This window comes from Arachis stenosperma, chromosome 4, assembly GCF_014773155.1.
Source record: "Arachis stenosperma cultivar V10309 chromosome 4, arast.V10309.gnm1.PFL2, whole genome shotgun sequence".
NCBI lineage: Eukaryota > Viridiplantae > Streptophyta > Magnoliopsida > Fabales > Fabaceae > Arachis > Arachis stenosperma.
In genome coordinates this window covers 83,979,269-84,006,956 of record NC_080380.1, presented here as the reverse complement: position 1 = coordinate 84,006,956, position 27,688 = coordinate 83,979,269, and the positions used below count along the sequence as shown (strand labels likewise).

Genomic DNA, 27,688 nt, shown 5'->3' with positions numbered 1-27,688 from the left:
ACGCCCAGCCTTCAGGAGTTTGAAGCTCGTCACAGTCATTCAATCCCAGAATCCTACTCGGAATACCATAGACAAGGTTTAGACTTTCCGGATCCTCATGAATGCCGCCATCTATCTAGCTTATACCACGAAGATTCTGTTGGGGAATCTAAGAGATATGCGCCCGGCCTAAGGTAGAACGGAAGTGGTTGTCAGTCACGCGCGTTCATAGGTGAGAATGATGATGAGTGTCACGGATCATCACATTCGTCAAGGTGAAGTGCAACGTATATCTTGGATTAAGAATAAAATTGATTTGGATAGAAAATAATAGTAATTGCATTGAAACTTGAGGTACAGCAGAGCTCCACACCCTTAATCTATGGTGTGTAGAAACTCCACCGTTGAAAATACATAAGTGAGAGAGGTTCAGGCATGGCCAAATGGCCAGCCCCCAAAACGTGGTCACTGGATCAAAATATAATCCAGGGATCAAAACCAAGATAAAAAAGATGATAATATGATAGTAAAAGGTTCTATTTATAATAAACTAGCTCCTAGGGTTTACAGAAGTAAGTAATTAATGCGTAAATCCATTTCCGGGGCCCACTTGGTGTATGTTTGGGCTGAGCTTGGTCTATCCACGAGCTGAGGCTTTTCTTGGAGTTGAACTCCAAGTTATAACATGTTTTGGGCGTTCAACTCCGGATCATGACGTGTTTCTGGCGTTTAACTCCAGACAGCAGCATGTACTTGGCGTTCAACACCAAGTTACGTCGTCAACTTCCGAATAAAGTATGGACTATTATATATTGCTGGAAAGCTCTAGATGTCTAATTTCCAACGCCGTTGAGAGCGCGCCATTTGGGGTTCTGTAGCTCCAGAAAATCTATTTTGAGTGCAGGGAGGTCAGATTCCAACAGCATCAGCAGTCCTTTTGTCAGCCATTTTCAGAGTTTTGCTCAAGTCCCTCAATTTCAGCCAGAAATTACCTGAAATCACAGAAAAATACACAAACTCCTAGTAAAGTCCAGAAATGTAAATTTAACATAAAAACTAATGAAAACATCCTTTCTACTTTTAGGGATATTTTTATTAGTTTTTATGCTAAATTCACATTTCTGGACTTTACTATGAGTTTGTGTGTTTTTCTGTGATTTCAAGTATTTTCTGGCTGAAATTGAGAGACCTGAGCAAAACTCTGATAGGAGGTTGACAAAGGACTGCTGATGCTGTTGGAATCTTACCTCCCTGCACTCGAAATAGATTTTATGGCGCTACAGAACTTCATATGGCACGCTCTCAACGGCGTTGGAAAGTAGACATCCAGAGCTTTCCAGCAATATATAATAGTCCATACTTTATTCGTGATTAGACGACATAAATTGGTGCTCAACGCCAGTTCCATGTTGCTGTCTGGAGTCAAACGCCAAAAACACGTCACGAACCAGAGTTGAACGCCCAAAACACGTTACAACTTGAAGTTCAACTCCAAAAGAAGCCTCAACTCGTGGATAGATCAAGCTCAGCCCAAACATACACCAAGTGGGCCCTGGAAGTGAAATTATGCATCAATTACTTACCTCTGTAAACCCTAGTAACTAGTTTAGTATAAATAGAACTTTTTACTAGTTTATTAGATATCCTGGATCCTGGATTATATTTTTTGATCCTGTGATCACGTTTTGGGGTCTGGCCGTTCAGCCATGCCTGAACCTTTCACTTATGTATTTTCAACGGTGGAGTTTCTACACACCATAGATTAAGGGTGTGGAGCTCTGCTGTACCTCAAGTTTCAATGCAATTACTATTATCTTCTATCCAATTCAATTTATTCCTGTTCTAAGATATTCGTTGCACTTCAACTTGATGAGTGTGATGATCTATGACACTCATCATCATTCTCACCTATGAACGCGCGTGACTGACAACCACTTCTGTTCTACCTTAGACCGGGCGCATATCTCTTGGATTCTTTAATCAGAATCTTCGTGGTATAAGCTAGAATTGATGGCAGCATTCATGGGAATCCGGAAAGTCTAACCTTGTCTGTGGTATTCCGAGTAGGATTCCGGGATTGAATGACTGTGACGAGCTTCAAACTCCTGAAGGCTGGGCATTAGTGGCAGACGCAAAAGAATCACTGGATTCTATTCCAACCTGATTGAGAACTGAAAGATGATTAGCCGTGCTGTGACAGAGCATTTGGACCTTTTTCACTGAGAGGATGGGACATAGCCATTGACAACGGTGATGCCCTACATACAGCTTGCCATGGAAAGGAGTAAGAAGGATTGGATGAAAGCAGTAGGAAAGCAAAGATTCAACAGGGACAAGCATCTCCATACGCTTATCTGAAATTCTCACCATTAATTTACATAAGTATTTCTATCATTTATTATTTAATTTAGTATCTCTTTATATTTTTCAAAAATCCATAATCAATTACTATCCGCCTGACTGAGATTTACAAGATGACCATAGCTTGCTTCATACCAACAATCTCTGTAGGATCGACCCTTACTCATGTAAGGTATTACTTGGACGACCCAGTACACTTGCTGGTTAGTTGAGCGAAGTTGTGGAAAGAAAGTGCTGAGTTAACAGATGCACATACCAAAGAGCTATTATTGATGATCACAATTTTGTCCACCAGCGGCCTGGGCACTCTCACTTGTCGAAAGAAAAAGAGAGAGAATCCAAGAAGAAAGAGGAGATCGGCGTAGAAAAACCGAGGAGATATCACTCTTATACTCCTCTGAAAGTTTCCCTAGTCGATGTGTATAGGAAAATTTGCCATACTGAAAGGCTTCCACCCCCTAGGCCCATCAAGAACAAAAAAGGGGGGAGTCGTGGCGACTACTGCAAATACTATAAGATGTATGGCCATCCTACAAAAGACTGTTACGACCTCAAAAACATGATAGAAAAGCTGGCCAGAGAAGGTCGGCTCGACAGATATCTCGTAGAAAGGTCAGATAGTCATGGAAAAAGGAAGCGAGATGACAGTGATCGAAGAGACCCACCACCACAGACTCCAGAGAGACATGTACACATGATCTCAGGAGGATTTGGAGGAGGAGGGCTCACTAAGTCATCTCGCAAGAGACATCTAAAGCGGGTCTACCAAGTCGGGAACAAGACTCCCGATCTCCCAACCATCTCATTCACCAAAGAGGATGGGTAAGGGATCATTCCCGGGCATGACGACCCAGTGGTGATAACCATGATCTTGGAAAATGCCAATCTCCACAGAACCTTGGTAGACCAAGGGAGCTCGGCTGACATTCTCTTCAAGCCCGCATTCGACAAACTAGGGTTGGATAAAAGGGAGCTAAAAGCTTACCCAGACACCCTGTATGGACTAGGAGACATGCCAATAAGGCCACTAGGATATATCCCCCTCCACACGACCTTTGGAAAGGGGGAAAATTCCAAAACTCTGAGCATCGACTTTATAGTCGTCGATGTCGGGTCAGCGTATAATGCCTTAATCGGCAGGACTACCCTAAATCGGCTCGGAGCAGTGGTGTCAACCCCTCACCCTTGCATGAAATTCCCAACACCTAAGGGAATAGTGACGGTGCGGGGAGACCAGAAATTGGCAAGAAAATGCTACAATGAAAGCTTGAACCTCCGAGAAAAGGGCAAGGAAGTTCACACCATAGAGCTCGAGGGGGGTAAAAGCTAAAGAAGAGCTGCGGCCGCAACCGGGGAAAAAAACTGAAGAGGTTCAAATCGGAGAAGAGGAAAGAAAAAATACCAACATAGGAGCCAGTCTAGATGGAGATTTAAGACAGAGGCTGATAAAGCTCCTGCGAGATAATTCCGACCTCTTCACCTGGAAAGCTTCCGACATGCCAGGGATAGACCCTCAACTCATGTCCCACAAGCTTTCAGTACACTTCGGATCATGACCAGTTGATGAGCGGATAATTTGTATGCTTTTTGGCATTGTTTTTAGTATGTTTTTGATATGATATAGTTAGTTTTTAGTATATTTTTATTAGTTTTTAGTTAAAATTCACTTTTCTGGACTTTACTATGAGTTTGTGTGTTTTTCTGTGATTTCAGGTATTTTCTGGCTGAAATTGAGGGACCTGAGCAAAAATCTGATTCAGAGACTGAAAAGGACTGCAGATGCTGTTGGATTCTGACCTCCCTGCACTCGAAGTGGATTTTCTGGAGCTACAGAAGCCCAATTGGCGCGCTCTCAACGGCGTTGGAAAGTAGACATCCTGGGCTTTCCAGAAATATATAATAGTCCATACTTTGCTCGAGATTTGATGGCCCAAACCGGCGTTCAAAGTCACCTCAAGAAATCCCAGCGTTAAACGCTGGAACTGGCACCAAAATGGGAGTTAAACGCCCAAACTGGCATAAAAGCTGGCGTTTAACTCCAAGAAGAGTCTCTACACGAAATTGCTTCATTGCTCAGCCCAAGCACACACCAAGTGGGCCCGGAAGTGGATTTTTATGTCATTTACTCATCTTTGTACACCTTAGGCTACTAGTTATCTATAAGTAGGACCTTTTACTATTGTATCTGAGGACTTTGGTAGCTATCTTCGTTTTATGCTATCTTAGATCATTGGGAGGCTGGCCATTCGGCCATGCCTAGACCTTATGCTTATGTATTTTCAACGGTGGAGTTTCTACACACCATAGATTAAGGTGTGGAGCTCTGCTGTACCTCGAGTATTAATGCAATTACTATTGTTCTTCTATTCAATTCCGCTTGTTCTTTGTCCAAGATATCACTTGTTCTTCAACTTGATGAATGTGATGATCCGTGACACTCATCATCATTCTCACTCATGAACAAGGTGACTGACAACCATTCTTGTTCTACAAGCAATCATAGCTCTAGTGAATATCTCTTGGATTCCTGATAACACGATGCATGGTTGATCGCCTGACAACCGAGTGCTCGCCTGACAAACGAGCCATCCATTCCGTGAGATCAGAGTCTTCGTGGTATAGGCGAGAACTGATGGCGGCATTCAAGAGAATTCGGAAGGTCTAACCTTGTCTGTGGTATTCTGAGTAGGATTCAATGATTGAATGACTGTGACGTGCTTCAAACTCCTAGCAGGCGGGGCGTTAGTGACAGACGCAAAAGTATCAATGGATATTATTCCGGCCTGACCGAGAACCGACAGCTGAATTCCGCTATGCCGTGACAGGGCATATGCCAATCGCTTTCACTGAGAGGATGGGAGGTAGCCACTGACAATGGTGAAACCCTACACGAGCTTGCCATGGAAAGGAGTAAGAAGGATTGGATGAAAACTGTAGGAAAGCAGAGAGACGGAAGGGAAGGCATCTTCATGCGCTTATCTGAAGTTCCTACCAATGAATTACATAAGTATCTCTATCTTTACCTTTGTGTTATTTTCGTTCATCACCATCATACATTTGAGTTTGCCTGACTAAGATTTACAAGATGACCATAGCTTGCTTCATAGCAACAATCTCCGTGGGATCGACCCTTACTCACGTAAGGTATTACTTGGACGACCCAGTGCACTTGCTGGTTAGTTGTGCGAAGTTGTGTAATGCCATGGAATTGAACTACCAAGTTCTTGGAGTTCATGACCGGGGATTATGAGAGTTGTGAAAAGTATTGTTCACAATTTCGCGCACCACCAGTACAGCAATGTAGGCATAAGCTCAGACCAGAACGAGCTCAAGTGGTGGAGGAGCAAGTACAAGCCCTCCTAGAGGCCGACTTCATTAGAGAGGCCAAGTATCTGGCATGGCTAGCAAATATAGTACTGGTCAAAAAGCAAAACGGCAAGTGGAGGATGTGCGTCGATTACACTGACCTGAACAAGGCATGCCCCAAAGACCCATATCCACTTCCCAGTATTGATACCTTAGTAGATGCGAGCTCAGGGTATCAGTACTTGTCGTTTATGGATGCCTACTCGGGATACAACCAAATTCCGATGTATAAGCCGGATGAAGAAGAAACCTCATTCATCACACCCAGAGCGAACTACTGCTATGTGGTAATGCCTTTTGGATTAAAAAATGCTGGGGTCATGGTACACGAAATTGATCATCAACAATGGCGCCAAAAACTTGGTAGCGCTCTCAAACGTGAATCACACTTTGTCACAACTTCGCACAACTAACCAGCAAGTGCACTGGGTCGTCCAAGTAATAAACCTTACGTGAGTAAGGGTCGATCCTACGGAGATTGTTAGCATAAAGCAAGCTATGGTCATCTTGTAAATCTCAGTTAGGCGGATTCAAATGGTTATAAAGGTTTCGAAGATAATAATGAATAAAGCATAAAATAAAGATAAAGATACTTATGTAAATCATTGGTGGGAGTTTCAGATAAGCACATGGAGACACTGTGTTCCTTCTGAATATCTGCTTTCCTACTGCTTTCATCCAAACCTTCATACTTCTTTCTATGGCAAGCTGTATGTAGGGCATCACAGTTGTCAATGGCTACATCCCATCCTCTCAGTGAAAAAGGTCCAAATGCTCTTGTCACAGCACGACTAATCATCTGTCGGTTCTCGATCATGTCGGAATAGAATCCATTGATTCTTTTGCGTCTGTCACCATGCCCAACAATCGCGAGTTTGAAGCTCGTCATAGTCATTCAATCCCTGAATCCTACTCATAATACCACAGACAAGGTTTAGACTTTCCGGATTCTCAAGAATGGCCGCCAAAGGGTTCTAGCTTATACCACGAGGATTCTGGTTAAGGAATCCAAGAGATACATGCTCGGTCTAAGGTAGAACGGAAGTGGTTGTCAGTCACGCGTTCATAGGTGAGAATGATGATGAGTGTCACGGATCATCACATTCATCATGTTGAAGTGCAACGAATATCTTAGAACAAGAATAAGCTTAATTGAATAGAAAATAGTAGTAATTGCATTAAAACTCGAGGTACAACAGAGCTCCACACCTTAATCTATGGTGTGTAGAAACTCCACCGTTGAAAATACATAAGTGATGGTGGTCCAGGCATGGCCGAATGGCCAGCCCCCATAAACGTGATCAAAGGATCATAAGGTAATCCAAAAGTAATCCAAAGATGTCTAATACAATAGTGAAATGTCCTACTTATACTAGACTAGTTACTAGGGTTTACAGAAATAAATCTACATGCAGAAATCCACTTCTGGGGCCCACTTTGGTGTGTGCTTGGACTGAGCTTGAGCTTTACACGTGTAGAGGCTTCTTCTGGAGTTAAATGCCACGTTGTAACGTGTTTTTGGCGTTTAACTCTGGTTTGTGACGTGTTTCTAGCGTTTGACTCTAGAATGCAGCATGGAACTGGCGTTGGATGCCAGTTTGCATCGTCTAAACGCGAACAAAGTATGAACTATTATATATTTCTGGAAAGCTCTGGATGTCTACTTTCCAACGCCATTGAGAGCGCATTATTTGGAGTTTTGTAGCTCCAGAAAATCCATTTTGAATGTAGAGAGGTCAGAATCCAACAACATCAGTAGTCCTTTGTCAGCCTGAATCAGATTTTTGCTCAGGTCCCTCAATTTCAGCCAGAAAATACCTGAAATCACTGGAAAACACACAAACTCATAGTAAAGTCCAGAAATGTGAATTTTGCATAAAAACTAATAAAAATATCCTTGAAAGTAGCTAGATCCTACTAAAAACTACCTAAACACAATGCCAAAAAGCGTATAAATTATCCGCTCATCACAACACCAAACTTAAATTGTTGCTTGTCCCCAAGCAACTGAAAATCAAATAGAATAAAAAGAAGAGAATATACTATAAATTCCAAAATATCAATGAATATTAATTATAATTAGATGAGCGGGACTTGTAGCTTTTTGCTTCTGAATAGTTTTGGCATCTCACTTTATCCTTTGAAGTTTAGAATGATTGGCATCTATAGGAACTCAGAATTCAGATAGTGTTGTTGATTTTCCTAGTTAAGTTTGTTGATTCTTGAACACAGCTACTTTATGAGTTTTGGCCGTGGCCCTAAGCACTTTGTTTCCCAGTATTACCACCGGATACATAAATGCCACAAACACATGACTGGGTGAACCTTTTCAGATTGTGACTCAGCTTTGCTAAAGTCCCCAGTTAGAGGTGTCCAGAGCTCTTAAGCACACTCTTTTTGCTTTGGATCACGACTTTAGCCACTCAGTCTCAAGCTTTTCACTTGGACCTGCATGCCACAAGCACATGGTTAGGGACAGCTTGATTTAGCCGCTTAGGCCTGGACTTTATTTCCTTGGGCCCTCCTATCCATTGATGCTCAAAGCCTTGGATCCTTTTTACCCTTGCCTTTTGGTTTTAAGGGCTATTGGCTTTTTCTTTTTCTTTCTAAATTTTTTTCGCAAGCTTTGTTCTTCGCTGATTTTTCTTGCTTCAAGAATCAATTTCATGATTTTTCAGATTATCAATAACATTTCTCTTGTTCATCATTCTTTCAAGAGTCAACAATTTTAACATTCATAAACAACAAGATAAAAGATATGCACTGTTCAAGCTTTCATTCAGAAAAAAAAGTATTGTCACCACATCAATATAATTAAACTAATTTCAAGGATGAATTTAAAACTCATGTACTTCTTGTTCTTTTGTATTAAAAACATTTTTCATTTAAGAGAGGTGAAGGATTCATGGAATTATTCATAGCCTTAAGACATAGTTACTAAATACTAATGATCATGAAGTAAAGACACAAACATAGACAAACATTAAAAACTGAAAAATAGAGAAATAAGAACAAGGAGTGTGTCCACCTTAGTGATGGTGGCGCTTTCTCCTTGAAGGACTAATGATGTCCTTGAGCTCTTCTATGTCTCTTCTTTGCCTTTGTTGCTCCTCCCTCATTGCTCTTTGATCTTCTCTAATCTCATGGAGAATGATGGAGTGCTCTTGGTGTTCCACCCTTAGTTGGTCCATGTTATAACTCAAGTCTTCTAGAGAAGTGTTGAGTTGTTCCCAATAGTTGTTTGGAGAAAAATACATCCCTTGAGGCATCTCAGGGATTTCTTGGTGATGAGCTTCCTCATATGTCTTTTGAGATCCATGAATGGGCTCTCTTGTTTGCTCCATCCTCTTCTTAGTGATGGGCTTATCCTCTTCAATGAGAATGTCTCCTTCTATGATAACTCCAGCTGAGTAGCATAGATGGCAAATAAGATGAGGAAAAGCTAGCCTTGCCATAGTGGAGGACTTTTTGGCTATTTTGTAGAATTCAAGAGAGATGACTTCATGAACTTCTACTTCCTCTCTAATCATGATGCTCTGGATCATGATGGCCTGATCCATAGTAACTTCGGATCAGTTGCTAGTGGGGATAATGGAGCGTTGGATGAACTCCAACCATCCTCTAGCTACAGGCTTTAGGTCCAGTCTTCTTAATTGAACCGGCTTGCCTTTTGAGTCTCTTTTCCATTGAGCTCCTTCCACACATATGTCCATAAGGACTTGGTCCAACCTTTGATCAAAGTTGACCCTTCTAGTGTAGGGGCATGTATCTTCTTGCATCATAGGCAAGTTAAATGCCAACCTCACATTTTCCGGACTGAAATCTAAGTATTTCCCCCGAACTATTGTAAGATAATTCTTTGGATTCGAGTTCATACTTTGATCATGGTTCCTAGTGATCCATGCATTGGCATAGAACTCTTGAACCATTAGGATTCCAACTTGTTGAATGGGATTGGTCAGAACTTCCCAACCTCTTCTTTGGATCTCATGTTGGATCTCCGGATACTCATTTTTCTTGAGCTTGAAAGGGACCTCAGGAATCTCCTTCTTCTTGGCCACAACTTCATAGAAGTGGTCTTGATGGACCTTTGAGATGAATCTCTCCATCTCCCATGACTCGGAGGTGGAAGCTTTTGTGTTCCCTTTCCCTTTTCTAGAGGTTTCTCTGGCCTTAGGTGCCATATGTGGTTATGGAAAAACAAAAAAGCTATGCTTTTACCACACCAAACTTAGAATATTGCTTGCCCTCGAGCAAGAGAAGAAAGAAGAGAAGAAGAAGAAGAAAAAAATAGAGGAGTGGGAGAGAGGTGTGTATTCGGCCAAGGGGGAGAAGAAAGGGTTGTGTTGTGTGAAAATGAAGAAGGTTAGAGGGGTTTATATAGTGGAGGGAGGAGGGTTAAGGTTCAGCCATATTGGGTGGGTTTGGGTGGGAAAGGGATTTTGAATTTGAAGGTAGGTGGGGTTTATGGGGAAGAATGGATGGATGTGAGTGGTGAAGAGGTGATGGGGAAGAGAGATTGAGATTATTGGTGAAGGGTTTTTAGGGAAGAGTGTTATTGGATTGTGTGAAGAAGAGAGAAGGTAAATTAAGGTAGGTAGGGATCCTGTGGGGTCCACAGATCCTGAGGTGTCAAGGATTATCATCCCTACACCAATGAGGTCAATGTTGTGGACTCCCAACACCAAACTTAGAGTTTGAATGTGGGGGTTCAATACCAAACTTAGAGTTTGGTTGTGGCCTCCCAACACCAAACTTAGAGTTTGATTGTGGGGGCTTTGTTTGACTCTGTATTGAGAGAAGCTTTTCATGCTTCCTCTCCATGGTTGCAGAGGAATATCCTTGAGCTTTAAACATAAGGTAGTCCCCATTTAATTGAAGGACTAGCTCTCCTCTGTCAACATCAATCATAGCTCCTGCTGTGGCTAGGAAGGGTCTTCCAAGGATGATGCATTTATCCTCCTCCTTCCTAGTGTCTAAGATTATGAAATCAGCAGGGATGTAAAGGCCTTTAACCTTTACTAACACGTCTTCTACCAATCCATAAGCTTGTCTTACTGACTTGTCTGCCACCTGTAATGAGAATGTGGTAGCCTGTACCTCAAAGATTCCTAGCTTCTCCATTACAGAGAATGGCATAAGATTTATACCTGACTTCAGGTCACACAGAGCCTTCTCAAAGGTCATGGTGCCCATGGTACAGGGTATTAAGAATTTACCAGGATCTTATTTCTGTTGAGGTAAAGTTTGTTGAACCCATGTATCTAGTTCACTAATGAGCAAGGGAGGTTCACCTTCCTAAGTCTCATTACCAAACAATTTGGCATTCAGCTTCATGATGGCTTCTAGATATTGAGCAACTTGCTCTCTAGTTACATCTTCATCCTCTTCAGAGGAAGAATAGTTTTCAGAGCTCATGAATGGAAGAAGGAGGTTTAAAGGAATCTCTATGGTCTCTATATAAGCCTCATATTCCTTTAGGTCCTCAATAGGGAACTCCTTCTTGTCTGGGAGACATCCCATGAGGTCTTCCTCATTGGGATTCACATCCTCCCCTTCCTCTCTAGGTTCGGCCATTTTAATTATGTCAATGGCCTTGCACTCTCTTTTTGGATTCTCTTCAGTATTGTTTGGGAGAGTACTAGGAGGAGTTTCAGTGATTTTCTTACTCTATTGGCCCACTTGTGCCTCTAAATTTCTGATGGAGGACCTTGTTTCACTCATGCAACTTAAAGTGGCCTTAGATAGATCAGAGACTATATTTGCTAAGCTAGAGGAGCTCTGCTCAGAATTCTCTGTCTGTTGCTGAGAAGATTATGGAAAAGGCTTGCTATTGTTAAGCCTGTTTCTTCCACCATTGTTAAAGCCTTGTTGAGGCTTTTGTTGATCCTTCCATGAGAAATTTGGATGATTTCTCCATGAGGAATTATAGGTGTTTCCATGAGGTTCACCCATGTAATTTACCTCTGCCATTGTAGGGTTCTCAGGATCATAGGCTTCTTCTTCAGAAGATGCCTCCTTAGTACTGTTGGATGCATTTTGCCATCCATTCAGACTTTGAGAAATCATGTTGACTTGCTTTGTCAACATTTTGTTCTGAGCCAATATGGCATTCAGAGCATCAATCTCAAGAACTCCCTTCCTTTAAGGCATCCCATTATTCACAGAATTCCTTTCAGAAGTGTACATGAATTGGTTATTTACAACCATGTCAATATGTTCTTGAGCTTCTGCAGGTGTTTTCTTTAGGAGAATGGATCCACCTGCAGAATGGTCCAGTGACATCTTAGAGAACTCAGATAGACCATAATACAATATATATAAAATGGTCCACTTTGAAAGCATGTCAGAAGGACACCTTTTGGTCATCTGCTTGTATCTTTCCCAAGCTTCATAGAGGGATTCACCATCTTTTTGTTTGAAGGTCTGAACATCCACTCTAAGCTTGCTCAGCTTTTGAGGAGGAATGAACTTAGCCAAGAAGACCGTGACCAGCTTATTCCAAGAGTCCAGGCTATCTTTAGGTTGTGAATCCAACCATGTTCTAGCTCTGTCTCTTACAGCAAAAGGGAAAAGCATGAGCCTGTAGACTTCAGGATCTACTCCATTAGTCTTAACAGTCTCATAGATCTGCAAGAACTCAGATAAAAACTGATAGGGATCTTCTGATGAAAGTCCATGGAACTTGCAGTTCTGTTGCAGTAGAGCAACTAGTTGAGGTTTCAGCTCAAAATTGTTTACTCCAATGGCAGGGATTGAGATGCTTCTTCCATCAAACTTGGAAGTTGGTGTAGTATAGTCACCAAGCATCCTCCTTGAATTATTATTTTTGGCTGCCATCTCCTCTTCATTTTTGAAAATTTCTGTAAGGTTGTCTCTGGATTGTTGTAATTTAGCTTCTCTTAGTTTCTTTTTCAGAGTCCTTTCAGGTTCAGGATCTGCTTCAACAAGAATATTCTTGTTCTTGCTCCTACTCATATGAAAAAGAAGGGGATAGAAAATAATAATAGGGATCCTCTTTACCACAGTAGAGAGATTCCTTTATGTTACTAGAAGAATAAAAGAATAGAAGAGGGAAAAGGTAAGAATCCAAACACAAGGGGGAAGAGTGGGTTCGAATTCTTGAGTGGAAGAGAAGTGTTAGTAAATGAATAAATAAATAGAAAGGGATGAGAGAGGGAGAAATTTGAAAATAAATTTTGAAAACGGGTTAGTGATTTTCGAAAATTGAGGGAAGAAATAAAATTAAAATTAAAATTTGAAACAATTAGTTAATTAAAAGAATTTTGAAAAAGGGGTGAGGAGTTCTCGAAAATTAGAGAGGGAAAAGTGGTTAGTTAGTTTTGAAAAAGATAAGAAATAGTAAAACAAACAAAAAGTCAATTAGTTAGTTGAAAAAGATTTGAAATTCAATTTTAAAAGATAAGAAGTTGGAAAAGATATTTGAAATCAAATTTTGAAAAAGATATGATTAAAAAGATATTTTGAAAAATATTTGACTTTTAAAATTAAAATTGATTACTTGACTAACAAGAAACTAAAAGATATGACTCTAGAATTTAAAGATTGAACCTTTCTTAACAAGAAAGTAACAAACTTCAAATTTTTGAATCAATCACATTAATTGTTAGTAAAGTTTTCGAAATTTTGAGATAAAGATAAGAAAAAGGTTTTGAAAAATATTTTTAAATAATTTTCAAAAATAATAGAAAAATGAAAAAGATTTGATTTTTGAAAAAAGATTTTGAAAAGATAAGATTTTTAAAATTGAAAATTTGACTTTACTTATAAGAAATAGCTATGTTTTAAAAAATTTTGACTAAGTCAACTCAAATTTTTGAAAAGTATGAGCAAAATAAGGAAAAGGTAATTTTTTTTTATTTTTGAATTTTTTTATGATGAGAGAGAAAAAAACAAAAATGACTCACAACATGAAAATTATAAATCAAAACACATGATGCATGCAAGAACGCTATGAATGTCAAGATGAACACCAAGAACACTTTGAAGATCAAGATGAACATCAAGACTTATTTTTGAAAAAATTTTCAAGAAAAGAAAAACATGCAAGACACCAAACTTAGAAATTTTTAATGCTTAGACACTATGAATTCAAAAATGCATATGAGAAACAACAAAAGACACAAAAGAAGAAAACATAAAGATCAAACAAGAGGACTTATCAAGAACAACTTGAAGATCATGAAGAACATCACGCATGAAATTTTCAAAAAAAATGCAAAAATTTTTTAAAAACATGCAATTGACACCAAACTTGAAAATTGACTCTAGACTCAAACAAGAAACACAAAAATATTTTTTTGATTTTATGATTTTATTAAATTTTTTTTCGAAAATTATATTTTGAAAAACGAAAATAAAGAAAAATTTTTTTGAAAGATTTTTGAAAAATTTTTGAAAAGAAAATTACCTAATCTGAGCAACAAGATAAACCGTCAGTTGTCCAAACTCGAACAATCCCCGGCAACGGCGCCAAAAACTTGGTGCACGAAATTGTAATCATCAACAATGGTGCCAAAAACTTGTTAGCGCTCTCAAACGTGAATCACACTTTGTCACAACTTCGCACAACTAACCAGCAAGTGCACTGGGTCGTCCGAGTAATAAACCTTACGTGAGTAAGGGAGATTGTTGGTATAAAGCAAGCTATGGTCATCTTGTAAATCTCAGTTAGGAGGATTCAAATGGTCATAAAGGTTTCGAAAATAATAATGAATAAAGCATAAAATAAAGATAGAGATACTTATGTAAATCATTGGTGGGAGTTTCAGATAAGCGCATGGAGACACTGTGTTCCTTCTGAATCTCTGCTTTCCTACTGTTTTCATCCAATCCTTCATACTCCTTTCCATGAAAAGCTGTATGTAGGGCATCACCGTTGTCAATGGCTACATCCCATCCTCTCAGTGAAAAAGGTCCAAATGCTCTTGTCACAGCACGACTAATCATCTGTCGGTTCTATCGCGAGTTTGAAGCTCGTCACAGTCATTCAATCCCTCAATCATACTTGGAATACCACAGACAAGGTTTAGACTTTCCGAATTCTCAAGAATGGCCGCCAAAGGGTTCTAGCTTATACCACGAGGATTCTGGTTAAGGAATCCAAGAGATACACGCTCGGTCTAAGGTAGAACGGAAGTGGTTGTCAGTCACGCGTTCATAGGTGAGAATGATGATGAGTGTCACGGATCATCACATTCATCATGTTGAAGTGCAACGAATATCTTAGAACAAGAATAAGCTGAATTGAATAGAAAATAGTAGTAATTGCATGGGATGAGACTAAATCCCACAAAATGTTCCTTCGCGGTGGAAGCTGGAAAATTTCTAGGGTTCATGCTAACACAAAGGGGGATCGAAGCAAATCCCGACAAGTGCAAAGCTATTCTAGAAATGAGAAGCCCGACTTGCTTGAGAGAGGTTCAACAATTGAATGGCCAACTTGCTGCCCTTTCCAGGTTCCTGGCAGGATCAGCACTAAGATCACTTCCATTGTTCTCTCTACTAAGAAAAGGATGCTAGTTCAACTGGACTCCGGAACGTGAAGAAGCATTCCAGAAGTTCAAAAGGTTTTGAGCCAACCTCCAATTCTGACCCGACCCATAGTCGGGGAAGAACTCGTCCTGTATTTGTCAGTAGTAGACAAAGCTGTAGCATCAGCTCTAATACGGAAAGATGAGGTCGGGCAGCATCCTGTGTACTTCACCAGCAAAGTTCTACAAGGCCCTTAAATAAAGTATCAAAAACTTGAAAAGTTTGCATACTCCTTAGTAGTAGCCTCACGATGGCTATGACCTTATTTTCAGGCACACATAATAAAGGTACGAACCAACCAACCGATGAAGCAGATCCTTCAGAAGACGGACATTGCGGACAGAATGGTTCAAAGGGCGATAGAGCTCTTCGAGTTCGACCTAAACTACGAATCTTGGACGGCAATAAAAACCTAATGCCTTACCAACTTCATAGCAGAATACGCAGGAGATCAAGAGGAAAAATCCACTACATGGGAGTTATACGTAGATGGATCTTCCAACAAGGTTGGAAGCGGTGCAGGCATAATACTGGTCAGCGAAGGGGGAACGCAAATAGAAGCCTTGATAAACCACTATTTTATGGTTTGTCTTGTGCTTAATTGAGTGGATTTTATCAATCTTTCATACACTTATTCATACTAAATGCATGGGTTTACATTCTCCTTCCTGATTTTGTGCTATGATTGAAAACATGCTTCTTTGGCATTATATTTGGTAATATTAATCCTCTCTTATTACCATTAGATGCCTTGATATGTGTGTTAAGTGATTTCAGAAATTACAGGACAGGAATGGCTCAGAGGATGGAAAGGAAGCATGCAAAAGGGGAAGGAATATAAGAAGTTGAAGGAACTGCAAAGCTATCAGCCTGACCCTCTCGCACTAAAACGATCATAACTTGAGCTGTAGAGGTCCAAATGACGCGGTTCTAGTTGCGTTGGAAATCTAACGTTCGGGGTTTCGATTTGATATATAATTTGCAATAGTGGCCGTACAGATAGGCGATGCGAATGCGCGCTCCACGTGGACGCGTCGCATCTGCGAACTTCAATCCATGCAAACGCGTGGACGACGCCTCCGCGTCACTTTGCCGCGACCTGTACGGACCAGAAAGCACTGGAAGTGACATCTGGGCTATTTTGACCCAGTTCTCGGTCCAGAAAACATAGATTAGAGGTTGGGAGTGGAGCAGAATCAGATCATTCAATCATTACTCACAATTTTAGGTTTTAGATGTAGCTTTTAGAGAGAGAGGTTCTCTCCTCTCTCTTAGGATTTAGAATTAGGATTTCTATTAGGATTAGGATTGTTTCTTCATACCAGGTTCAATAATTTATGTTTCTCTTCTATTTTTGTTTACTCTGAAGCTTTTATTTGTGTTTGATTTATGTTGCCCAATTGGCTTATGAATATTGTCCATGTTAGAATTGACATCTTCATTCAATATAATTTGAAGTATTTTCAGATCTATGATTTGTTTCTTTTATTTATGATATAAATAATTTGGATTTTTCTACCTTTTGGCTCTGGTTGATTAATTGGTGACTCTTGAGTTATCAAACTCATTGTTGACTGAAAATTGGAATTCTTCAAGAATTAATTCGAGTTCCACTAACTCTAGCCTTTCCCAAGGAAAGACTAGGACTTGAGGAATTAAAATTAATTCATCCACTTAACTTACCTTCATAGTTAGAGGTTGACTTAGTGGGAGAAAAATCCAATTCTCATCACAATTGATAAGGATAACTGGGATAGGACTTCCAGTTCTTATACCTTGCCAAGAGCTTTACTAGTTATTATTTTGACGACTTGTTATTTTATATTACTTGTTCAACCCTTTTGAAAACCCCAAAATATACCTTTGCATAACCAATAATAAGAACATACTTCCCTGCAATTTCTTGAGAAGACGACCCGATGTTTAAATACTCGGTTATCAATTTTAAAGGGTTTTGTTACTTGTGACAACCAAAACGTTTGTAAGAAAGGTTGATTGCTTGGTTTAGAAACTATACTTGCAACGAGAATTTATTATAACTTCTAAACCATCAATCTTCAGTTGTTCAAAATGGCACCGTTGCCGGAGAATTGCAAACGTGCGCCTTATTATTGATTATTGTAAATATTTTTCAAAAAAAAATTTCAGATTTTAAAATTTTTATCTTATCTTATCTTATTTTTCAAAATTTAAATCTTTTTTTAAAAAACCATTTTTTTCAAAATATTTTCTTTTTGTTAGTTTTTGTTTCTATTTTCTTTCACTACTATGAACTCTCACCCCTTTGATTATGAGACTGGTTACAATTATGTTGCAGGTAGAGGATATTACAATGAGAACAAGCATCAAGGTTGGAACAATCAAAGATGAGAGGAGCCAGAAGGATTTGATCAACCCTCATGGCAACAATTACCTCCAATGGACTATCAACAACCATTCTGTGATGCATATCAAGGCAAGGGCTATGGTGAGCACTCTCTTGATTATCAACAACCACCACCATATGCCTATAAACCCCCTCCACAACATGACTTTGGACCACCATACTCACAAGTCCCTTTCTGCCATTCACCTCCATATGACCCTAACACATATCCACGATACCAACCACCCTATGAACCGGATGAACCATATATAGAATCACCCCAATTCCACCCCAATTACTCCCAAGAACCACCACCTCAATATACACCATCACCATATCCATTAATTCAAGAGCACTATGATCCTACTTATGATAGTCGAGCACAATAAGAATCAACGGATCGTATCAAGGAAACAGTGGATCAATTTCACACAACCCTTTATCAATTGAATCAAGCGATAAATCAATTAGCTTCCCGACGTTCGGACACTCAAGGAACCCCCATGGCTTCATGTGGACAATCTAATGAAGAACATAGCATGAAGGAGATACTAGAGACTCCAGTGGACAATAAGGAGCATGACTTTGTACTGGAACCAGTGGAGGCAGCCATAATAGTTACAGAGGAAGAAGTGGTTGAAGATTTAGGAGATGCAGAACCTCCACGGGAACCTCAAGTCACAGAACCCTCTTCTAAGGAGTTTGAATTTGTTGTTGAGGAGGGTGTACAACCTCCAAGGCATGTCATGGTTGAAGACTTGGAAGAGATTGATCAAGAGAATGGAGTTTAAAGAAGAAGAAGCACAACCTCTCGTGCCCTTGGTAAACAATGAAGAAGAGGTTGAATTGGAAGAAAGCCACCAAGAGGTAGAGGTTGAAATTGAAGAAGCTTACAAAGAGGTGGAAGTTGTCAAAGAAGAGCACAAGGGAGTGGAGCTTGCAAATTCATTAGAAATATCTCTCCCAAGACCATTACCGTCCAACACAACATTCACTTGAATATGGGCTACTGGAGACAGATGGTCAATGATGGGATATTTTGGAGGAAAAATGAATTTCTCCCAAAATAGCACCAATCTAAACGGCAAGTGCACCGGGTCGCATAAAGTAATAAAAACTCACGGGTGTGAGGTCGATCCCACAGGGATTGAAGGATTGAGCAATTTTAGCTTAGTGGTTGAATTAGTCAAGCGAATCAAGATTTGGTTGATTGATTGGTGATTGGCAGAATTTAAATTGCATTGAAAGTAAAGGGAATGGGAAATTGGCATGAATTTAAAGAGAACAAAAATTAAAGTGCTGAATCTTAAAGAACAAGAAATTAAATGGCAGAAACTTAGATTGCAAGAAATGTAAATTGTAAGAATCTTAAATGGCAAGAAATGTAAATGGCTTGAAATGTAAAGGGGATTGGGACTTGGATTTGCAGGAATTAAACAAAGAGCAGTTAAATTGCATCAAACAGAAAGTAAATGAGAGTTGGGATGAATCAGATTCAAAACAGAAAATTAAATGAACAATTAAAGCAAGAAACAGAGAATTGAAATGGGAAAATTTGATCTCAGGACCCAGAGACTAGAAAACCAAGTCTAGATCTCAATGCCTTCCTAGATCCAACAAGAGCAATAGCAATGAAATTGTAAATTGCAGAGAAAATAGAAGAAGAACAATTGACAGAGAACTAAATTCAATTAAGCAGTAAAAAGAGATCCAAAGATGAGATTGAAACAGAATTCCTTCAATTCTCCAACCCAAGATCCAAGACAATTGTAATTGAACTTAAAAGCAATAAAACTAAGAGGAAGAGAATGGAATTCTCCTTCCCCAAACTAAGAAACTAAAGATCACTCTCTGTAACTAAAATCTAAAGGAAAGCTCTATCAAAAATTCTAAAAAGGGAACCCCCCGATTAACTTGAATTCTAGCCTATTTATACACTTTCTTCAATTGATCTTCAAGCCTTGAGTTGGGCCTTTGCTCTTGGTGGAATTGGGTTGAAAGAGGCCTTGGTTAATTGCTCTTGAAGTTTGAAGAGAAACCCAAGTGAACCATGTGAACCGGATTTGAATTTTTGCAAAGTTGGATTCAAAGTTTGAGTCAAAGTTTGGGGGCTAACTTTGAGGCCAACTTTTTATATCAGCAAGCCCATTTTTCTGGTGCCAAAGTTGGTGCCAAAGTTAGGGGGCAAACTTCAGCGCAAACTTTGGCCTTTCCTTAAACACAATTGGCGCCAAAGTTAGCCTCCAAGTTTGGGGTCAAACTTGAGCGCAAACTTTGGCCTTTCCTTAAACACAATTGGCGCCAAAGTTAGCCTCCAAGTTTGGGGTCAAACTTGAGCGCAAACTTTGGCCACCCCTGGGAGAAATTGACATGCCAACGTTAGCCTCCAAGTTTGGGGGCTAACGTTGGCGCAAACTTTGGCCACCCTGGAGTAGAATTTTACATGCCAACGTTAGCCTCCAAGTTTGGGGGCTAACGTTGGCGCAAACTTTGGTTGTCCAGGGAAGAATTTTCAACTTCTCAAGTTAGCCTTCAAGTTAGGGGGCTAACTTTGAGGCTAACTTTGCACCAAAAGTTTGTGCCAAAGTTTGAGGGCTAACTTCAACTCCAACTTTATATTTCCTGGTTCAATTTCACTTGTTTCATTGTTCCCTCTTTGCTTCTAGCTATTCCTTCTTTCTTCCACTTTTCTCCAAGCTTTCTTCACCTATCATTAATCAACCAAACACATCAAAGCTATAACCAAAATCATAAGATATTCAATTTATCATAATATGCAACAATTGTAGCATAAAACCTCATGAGTTTGCATTAATTCACATATGGTTGATTCAATCAAAGGAAGCATGAAAATCTACCCAATTGGCTTGCTTATGGCTCAAGAAAGTGCATAATTCAAGTGAAAACAAAAGAAAAAGACTAGTGAAACTAGGCTAAGATGACTCGTCATCACAACACCAAACTTAAAGCTTGCTTGTCCCCAAGCAAGGAATGAATTATTAAGAAGAAAGAATGAAATGGAAGAGGATGTTCATGCTAGCAGAATGTTATTGGTAGTTCATGGGATTTTGTGTGGATATGCAATACTCACTTCTCATTGATTCTTAGGCCTAGAAAGTCTCCCTCAAGCTTCAAGTAACCTACTGCTATGACCTCTCATTATTCCTTTATCCTTGGCTATTACTTTGTTCAAAGCTTTATTTGAGTGTCATGTGTAGCAAGTTCATTTTCTTTTCTGTATACTTGACACATTATTCACCATGGACACTTGGCTCACCTTTCCTTTTAAACATTGATGCCCAGCACCTTTTTTTTTTTGGTTACTAAATGCCTTGTAGTTAGGTTGCTCTTGATAGTGGATTTTCAGCTGATGATCCCGGATTAGTTAATCCAAGTCACCGAGTGTTGAAGCACTCCAAAGAGCTTAGTAGTCCAAGCAGATCCTAATACACAGACACCACAGGCATATATTTTCAAGGTTCAAGCTATTGGTGTTCAGCTTTGTTTCCTTTTTTGTTTTCTTTGGTTCTGCCATCTTTTGGCTATTTCTTTTCTTTCTTTTTTTTTTGTTTTTCTTTTGAACCAAGGATTTCCTTATTGAGATTCATAGACAGTAAGCCACTCTACACTTAGAATGAGACATTCTAGTTCTTTATTCACTAATAGTGAGTTTTTATACAATCACACACATACCACCACTTACTTTTATCATACTTCTATCTAGCAGAGAACTATCTTACTTCACATTCAAACATTTCTTTTATTGATTTAAAGATGCAGGGGACAGAACATGCTCTTAGTCAAGTGAAAGTAAACACACAAGCACAATCTTAAACTAGCTTACTTGTTTCAAAAGGAAATTGACTCTGTTTAAACTAAATGAACACTTTAGCAGAACACACACAAAACATTTCTCAACAGCAAAGGTTAAGTGTATATACAACCTATTGGTTTGCAGTTCTTTTGTTCGTCCTTCTGTTGTGCCCCTTTTTGAATCATGATGCCAAGTTCCTTGCTACTTCCTCTGATTTAACATTTTGACTCTGGGCAGACTTTTATGTTCTTGCTAATTGCTATAGAGTAAGGACTAAAAAGCAATTACATGGTTGAATAATAAGTGTGCAGGCAGTTAAAATGTGTTTCTGAATGAGGTCTTGGTGGAACACCAAACTTAGAATCCTACCTTCTTCCTTAAATTGTTTTTGGTGTGTAACACCAAACTTAGTTCCCTGCAATGCATGTCAATTATTCAACATTTTTATTTGAAAAAGCTATGAAAAGAAAACTACCTCCGGTTGGGTTGCCTCCCAACAAGCGCTCTTTTATTGTCATTAGCTTGACATTGAGGCTCTCTTTTATGGTGGTTGGTGCTTGTAGGGCCTCAATTTGTCTCCCCTGACTGTGATCCTCTTCTTTGTTCTCTGGTGTTCAATTTCAGCATGCTCTAATGAGAGTATGTTGCTGACAGTGTAGTAGTTCTCAGTTTGTTGATTTGACCCCAGCTGTTGATATATCAGCTGCACTTTGTAACCTTTGGAAAGCCCCTCTGTTGGAATCCTCCTGTTCTTCCAACCCCTTTTTGTTTTGTTTCTGTGTTTCATCTTTCCTTTTGTTGATCTTTCTTTTCTGGCCATGGGCTTCTCTTGGGGACCTCTCTTCTCAGTGGCTAATATTCCAATATCTTCTTGGGCTTCTTCATTAATTGGCACAATCCTTGGCCTTGGGGTGTTGCTGGGACTTTCCTTGCCATTCTTTTCCTTCAGCTGTGGTCCTCCCTTATCAATTTCCATACAGTCTTTCTTCTTTTCACTAAACTGTGCCTCTGGTAAGGCCTTCAGAGTGACACTCTGATCATGCATCCTGAGAGTTAACTCCCCTTTCTCTATGTCTATGATGGCTCTAGCAGTGGCCAAGAATGGCCTTCCTAGTATAACAGAGTCACCATCATCCTTGTCTGACTCTAGAACCACAAAGTCAGCAGGATATATGAAGCTATCCACCTTAACCAACAGATTTTCAACTACACCTCTAGGGTGCACTATTGACTTATCTACCAGCTCCAGAGACATTTGCACTGGTTTGACTTCCTTTATGTGCAACTTTTTCACCAGGGAGGATGGTATTAAGTTAATACTTGCTCCGAGATCACACATTGCTTTAGTGATGGTCAATTCCCCAATGGTACATGGCAACAGGAAGCTCCCTGGGTCCTCAAGCTTGGGAGGAAGCCCCTTTTGAATCAAGGCCCTGCATTCCTCAGTGATCGCTATGGTTTCTTGCTCATCCCATCTTCTTTTCTTGTTGATAATCTCCTTTAAAAATTTGGCATACAGAGGCATTTGTTCAAGGGCTTCAGCTAAAGGAATGTTAATTTCCAGCTTCTTGAAGGTTTCAAGGAACTTGTGGAAATATTGGTCCTTAACCTCTTTGTTGAATCTCTGAGGATATGGCAATGGAGGTGTGATGCTTTTTCCTATGTGCTGCTGTCCCTGAGTCATTTCCTTTGAGCTATGAGATTGGTTGTCCTGCTCTTTGAGTTTCTCAGTGTTTTTGTTTGGCACCACAACTTGCTCCTTAGCTTGATCTGCTTTTGTTTGCTTCTCATCCTCTGTTGGTTCTTTGATGCTCTCTGTTTGCTTCTTTGTGGTGTCATTATTGCTCATCAATGTTCTTCCACTCCTTAATTGTATTGCTTTGTATTCCTCCTTGGGATTTGGGATTGTGTCACTGGGCAGTGGGCTTGAAGGTTTCTCAATAGAGATTTGCTTGGAGATTTGCCCAATCTGCCTCTCTAGGCTTTTTATTGATGCTTCTTGGTTTTTGGTTGCCATTTCTTGATATTTCATCATTTTGTCCATCAAGGTCTCCAGGTTTGTGAGTCTTTGGGATTCAGGTGGTGCTTGTGGTGGGTTGTGAGTTGTAGGTGGTGGATGGTGGGCATTTTGGTTAATGGGTTGGTTATTGGATTGGTACTGGTTGAGGTTGGGGTAGTTGTTTTGAGGTTTTCTGTAGGTGTTTTGGTTGGTTTGATGCTGGTTGTAATTTTGGTTGTTTCTTGGGTTGTTTTGGTTTGAGTTCCTCTGCCATGGCTGTTGGTTTTGGTTGTGAGTGTCTCCCCATCTGAGGTTGGGGTGATTCTTCCATGAGGGGTTGTAAGTATCACCATAGAACTCATTTGGATTAGAATGCATGTACTGGACTTGTTCTTGCTGTTGCTCTTCTTGAACTTCTTCATTTTGCCCCCATGTGGTTGATGGTTGGCTAGTGCTCACTGCCGCAACTTGGAGGCTATCAATCCTCTTGGTCATTTGCTCAAATTGTTGTTGGATTTGCTGCTGCATGAGTTTGTTTTGAGCTAGGATTGAATCCACTCCTTCTAGCTCCATTACTCCTCTTCTTTGTGATGGTTGGCGGTTTCTTTGATGAGCAAAGAAATATTGGTTGTTGGTCACCATATCAATGAGTTCTTGGGCCTCCTCTGTAGTTTTCATGAGTTGCAAGGAACCTCCAGCTGAGTGATCCAAGGATTCCTGAGACTTCAATGTTAAGCCTTCATAGAAGTTTTGCAGCTTCTCCCATTCATTAAACATAGTAGGGGGACATTTTCTGACTAGAGCCTTGTACCTCTCCCATGCCTCATAGAGGGGTTCAGTCTCCATTTGTGTGAATGTTTGTACCTCGGCCTTCAACCTTATAACCCTCTGTGGTGGATAAAACTTGGCGAGGAATTTGGTTACCAAATCATCCCAGTTGTTAATGCTGTCCCTTGGAAACGATTCCAACCATTGAGTGGCCTTATCCCTGAGAGAAAATGGGAATAGCATCAGTTTGTAACTGTCAGGAGGCACTCCATTAGTTTTGACAGTGTTGCATATCCTCAAGAAGGTGGATAAGTGTTGGTGCGGGTCTTCAAGTGATCCTCCACCAAAAGAGCAATTATTCTGAACCAAAGTGATGAGTTGTGGCTTAAGTTCAAAATTGTTTGCATTGACATTTGGGGCCAAGATGCTGCTTCCACAATGTTTAGGATTGGCAAAGGTATAGGAGGCCAAAACTCTCCTCTGAGGTGGGTTGCCATTGTTGTTGTTTGCTCCACCTGGTGGATTGGTCGAGTGTTCCTCCATATCTTGAAATTCGTCTTCTGATTCCTCTTCTCCAACAATATTCTTCCCTCTTTCAGCTCTTCTTAGCCTTCTGAGAGTTCTTTCATCTTGTTCATGGAGATTTAGTGTGCTTCTTCTTGTACCTGACATACAAGCATAACCAAAGGAATTCACAACCCAGTGATGTTTCAATTTACTGCTAAATTGAAGTTTTAGTTAGTTTAAGCAAAAAATCAAACAGTTAGTGGGTTAATCAAAAATTAAGAAAAATTGCTTGATCTAAATTACCACCTCACTTAATCATTGTCAATCTAATCAATCCCCGGCAACGGCGCCAAAAACTTGATGGGATATTTTGGAGGAAAAATGAATTTCTCCCAAAATAGCACCAATCTAACCGGCAAGTGCACCGGGTCGCATCAAGGAATAAAAACTCACGGGTGTGAGGTCGATCCCACAGGGATTGAAGGATTGAGCAATTTTAGCTTAGTGGTTGAATTAGTCAAGCGAATCAAGATTTGGTTGATTGATTGGTGATTGGCAGAATTTAAATTGCATTGAAAGTAAAGGGAATGGGAAATTGGCATGAATTTAAAGAGAACAAAAATTAAAGTGCTGAATCTTAAAGAACAAGAAATTAAATGGCAGAAACTTAGATTGCAAGAAATGTAAATTGCAAGAATCTTAAATGGCAAGAAATGTAAATGGCTTGAAATGTAAAGGGGATTGGGACTTGGATTTGCAGGAATTAAACAAAGAGCAGTTAAATTGCATCAAACAGAAAGTAAATGAGAGTTGGGATGAATCGGATTCAAAACAGAAAATTAAATGAACAATTAAAGCAAGAAACAGAGAATTGAAATGGGAAAATTTGATCTCAGGACCCAGAGACTAGAAAACCAAGTCTAGATCTCAATGCCTTCCTAGATCCAACAAGAGCAATAGCAATGAAATTGTAAATTGCAGAGAAAATAGAAGAAGAACAATTGACAGAGAACTAAATTCAATTAAGCAGTAAAAAGAGATCCAAAGATGAGATTGAAACAGAATTCCTTCAATTCTCCAACCCAAGATCCAAGACAATTGTAATTGAACTTAAAAGCAATAAAACTAAGAGGAAGAGAATGGAATTCTCCTTCCCCAAACTAAGAAACTAAAGATCACTCTCTGTAACTAAAATCTAAAGGAAAGCTCTATCAAAAATTCTAAAAAGGGAACCCCCCGATTAACTTGAATTCTAGCCTATTTATACACTTTCTTCAATTGATCTTCAAGCCTTGAGTTGGGCCTTTGCTCTTGGTGGAATTGGGTTGAAAGAGGCCTTGGTTAATTGCTCTTGAAGTTTGAAGAGAAACCCAAGTGAACCATGTGAACCGGATTTGAATTTTTGCAAAGTTGGATTCAAAGTTTGAGTCAAAGTTTGGGGGCTAACTTTGAGGCCAACTTTTTATATCAGCAAGCCCATTTTTCTGGTGCCAAAGTTGGTGCCAAAGTTAGGGGGCAAACTTCAGCGCAAACTTTGGCCTTTCCTTAAACACAATTGGCGCCAAAGTTAGCCTCCAAGTTTGGGGTCAAACTTGAGCGCAAACTTTGGCCTTTCCTTAAACACAATTGGCGCCAAAGTTAGCCTCCAAGTTTGGGGTCAAACTTGAGCGCAAACTTTGGCCACCCCTGGGAGAAATTGACATGCCAACGTTAGCCTCCAAGTTTGGGGGCTAACGTTGGCGCAAACTTTGGCCACCCTGGAGTAGAATTTTACATGCCAACGTTAGCCTCCAAGTTTGGGGGCTAACGTTGGCGCAAACTTTGGTTGTCCAGGGAAGAATTTTCAACTTCTCAAGTTAGCCTTCAAGTTAGGGGGCTAACTTTGAGGCTAACTTTGCACCAAAAGTTTGTGCCAAAGTTTGAGGGCTAACTTCAACTCCAACTTTATATTTCCTGGTTCAATTTCACTTGTTTCATTGTTCCCTCTTTGCTTCTAGCTATTCCTTCTTTCTTCCACTTTTCTCCAAGCTTTCTTCACCTATCATTAATCAACCAAACACATCAAAGCTATAACCAAAATCATAAGATATTCAATTTATCATAATATGCAACAATTGTAGCATAAAACCTCATGAGTTTGCATTAATTCACATATGGTTGATTCAATCAAAGGAAGCATGAAAATCTACCCAATTGGCTTGCTTATGGCTCAAGAAAGTGCATAATTCAAGTGAAAACAAAAGAAAAAGACTAGTGAAACTAGGCTAAGATGACTCGTCATCAGTCAACTCAGAGCTCTTTGTGGCATTAAGAGTAAGAGGAAGATGGTCAGTGGTAAGAATTGTCCTGTCAAGTTCATTATGGTTGGAAGCTCAAAGTTTAAACGCAAAGGTTGGTATAGAGCTCAACTGAATGGGTCTAGAAAGTTGTTTGGCCGCTTTAGTGAGAATTCAGACTGCTTGCCACCCGGACGGAATCATGATAATCAATTTGAAGATGGGTGTAGAAACAAGATTTGGGATCAAGGAATATATGAGGATCAACTTTGGGAGCTCGAAGCTTGTGGAGAACTTCATCAATGCTTGGTAAATTTACTTGGTATTGATAGAGCTTATTGGAAGACCAAGCATTGGTGGAAGTTTCAAGATGAGTTCAAGCACAAGCCACCATAACAGGAAGCTCACCAAATGTCCAACTTAAGGACTTTAACTAAAAGTGCTAGGTGGGAGACAACCCACCATGGTATGATCATTCCCTTTTCATTTTGCTTTGTTTTTGAATTTTGTTTGAACCTGAAATTTTTGCATGACATTCATTGCATTTTGCATTCTGCATACTGCATTAAAAAAAAAAATCGCACGCGACGCGTCTGCGTCGTATGTGCATTGGGAAGAAAAGAAAAGTGAACAGAGAGTCACGCGAAAGCGTGGCTGGAGGCGTGCCTTTGGCACAAATTGGTCCACGCGACCCCGTC

The 27,688-nt window shown here is 39.9% G+C and overlaps 1 protein-coding gene and 1 non-coding gene across 2 annotated transcripts; one reads left to right on the top strand and one right to left on the bottom strand.

The window, feature by feature from the left end:
• Window positions 1-12,045: 12,045 nt before the first annotated feature.
• LOC130977530 (small nucleolar RNA R71) lies at window positions 12,046-12,153 on the top strand. Its single transcript, XR_009085219.1, has one exon. It is a non-coding gene; the product is annotated as a small nucleolar RNA R71 (small nucleolar RNA).
• A 9,694-nt stretch (window positions 12,154-21,847) lies between these two features.
• Window positions 21,848-23,457, bottom strand: LOC130975156 (uncharacterized). Its single transcript, XM_057899980.1, has 3 exons — window positions 22,958-23,457; window positions 22,278-22,873; window positions 21,848-21,855 (listed from the first exon to the last, which is right to left on the bottom strand). The coding sequence occupies exons 1-3, from the start codon at window positions 23,455-23,457 to the stop codon at window positions 21,848-21,850; spliced, it is 1,104 nt and encodes a 367-aa protein (XP_057755963.1).
• Window positions 23,458-27,688: the final 4,231 nt, after the last annotated feature.

What these genes read in the sequence shown, in the direction of transcription:
- LOC130975156 (XM_057899980.1), bottom strand. Translation starts at nt 23,457, where the DNA reads ATGGCAACCAAAAACCAAGAAGCATCAATAAAAAGCCTAGAGAGGCAG. An exon ending in GCCCTTGAACAAATGCCTCT is followed by an intron (nt 22,874 to 22,957) that starts GTATGCCAAATT and finishes TGAGGAATGCAG; the next exon opens with GGCCTTGATTCAAAAGGGGC.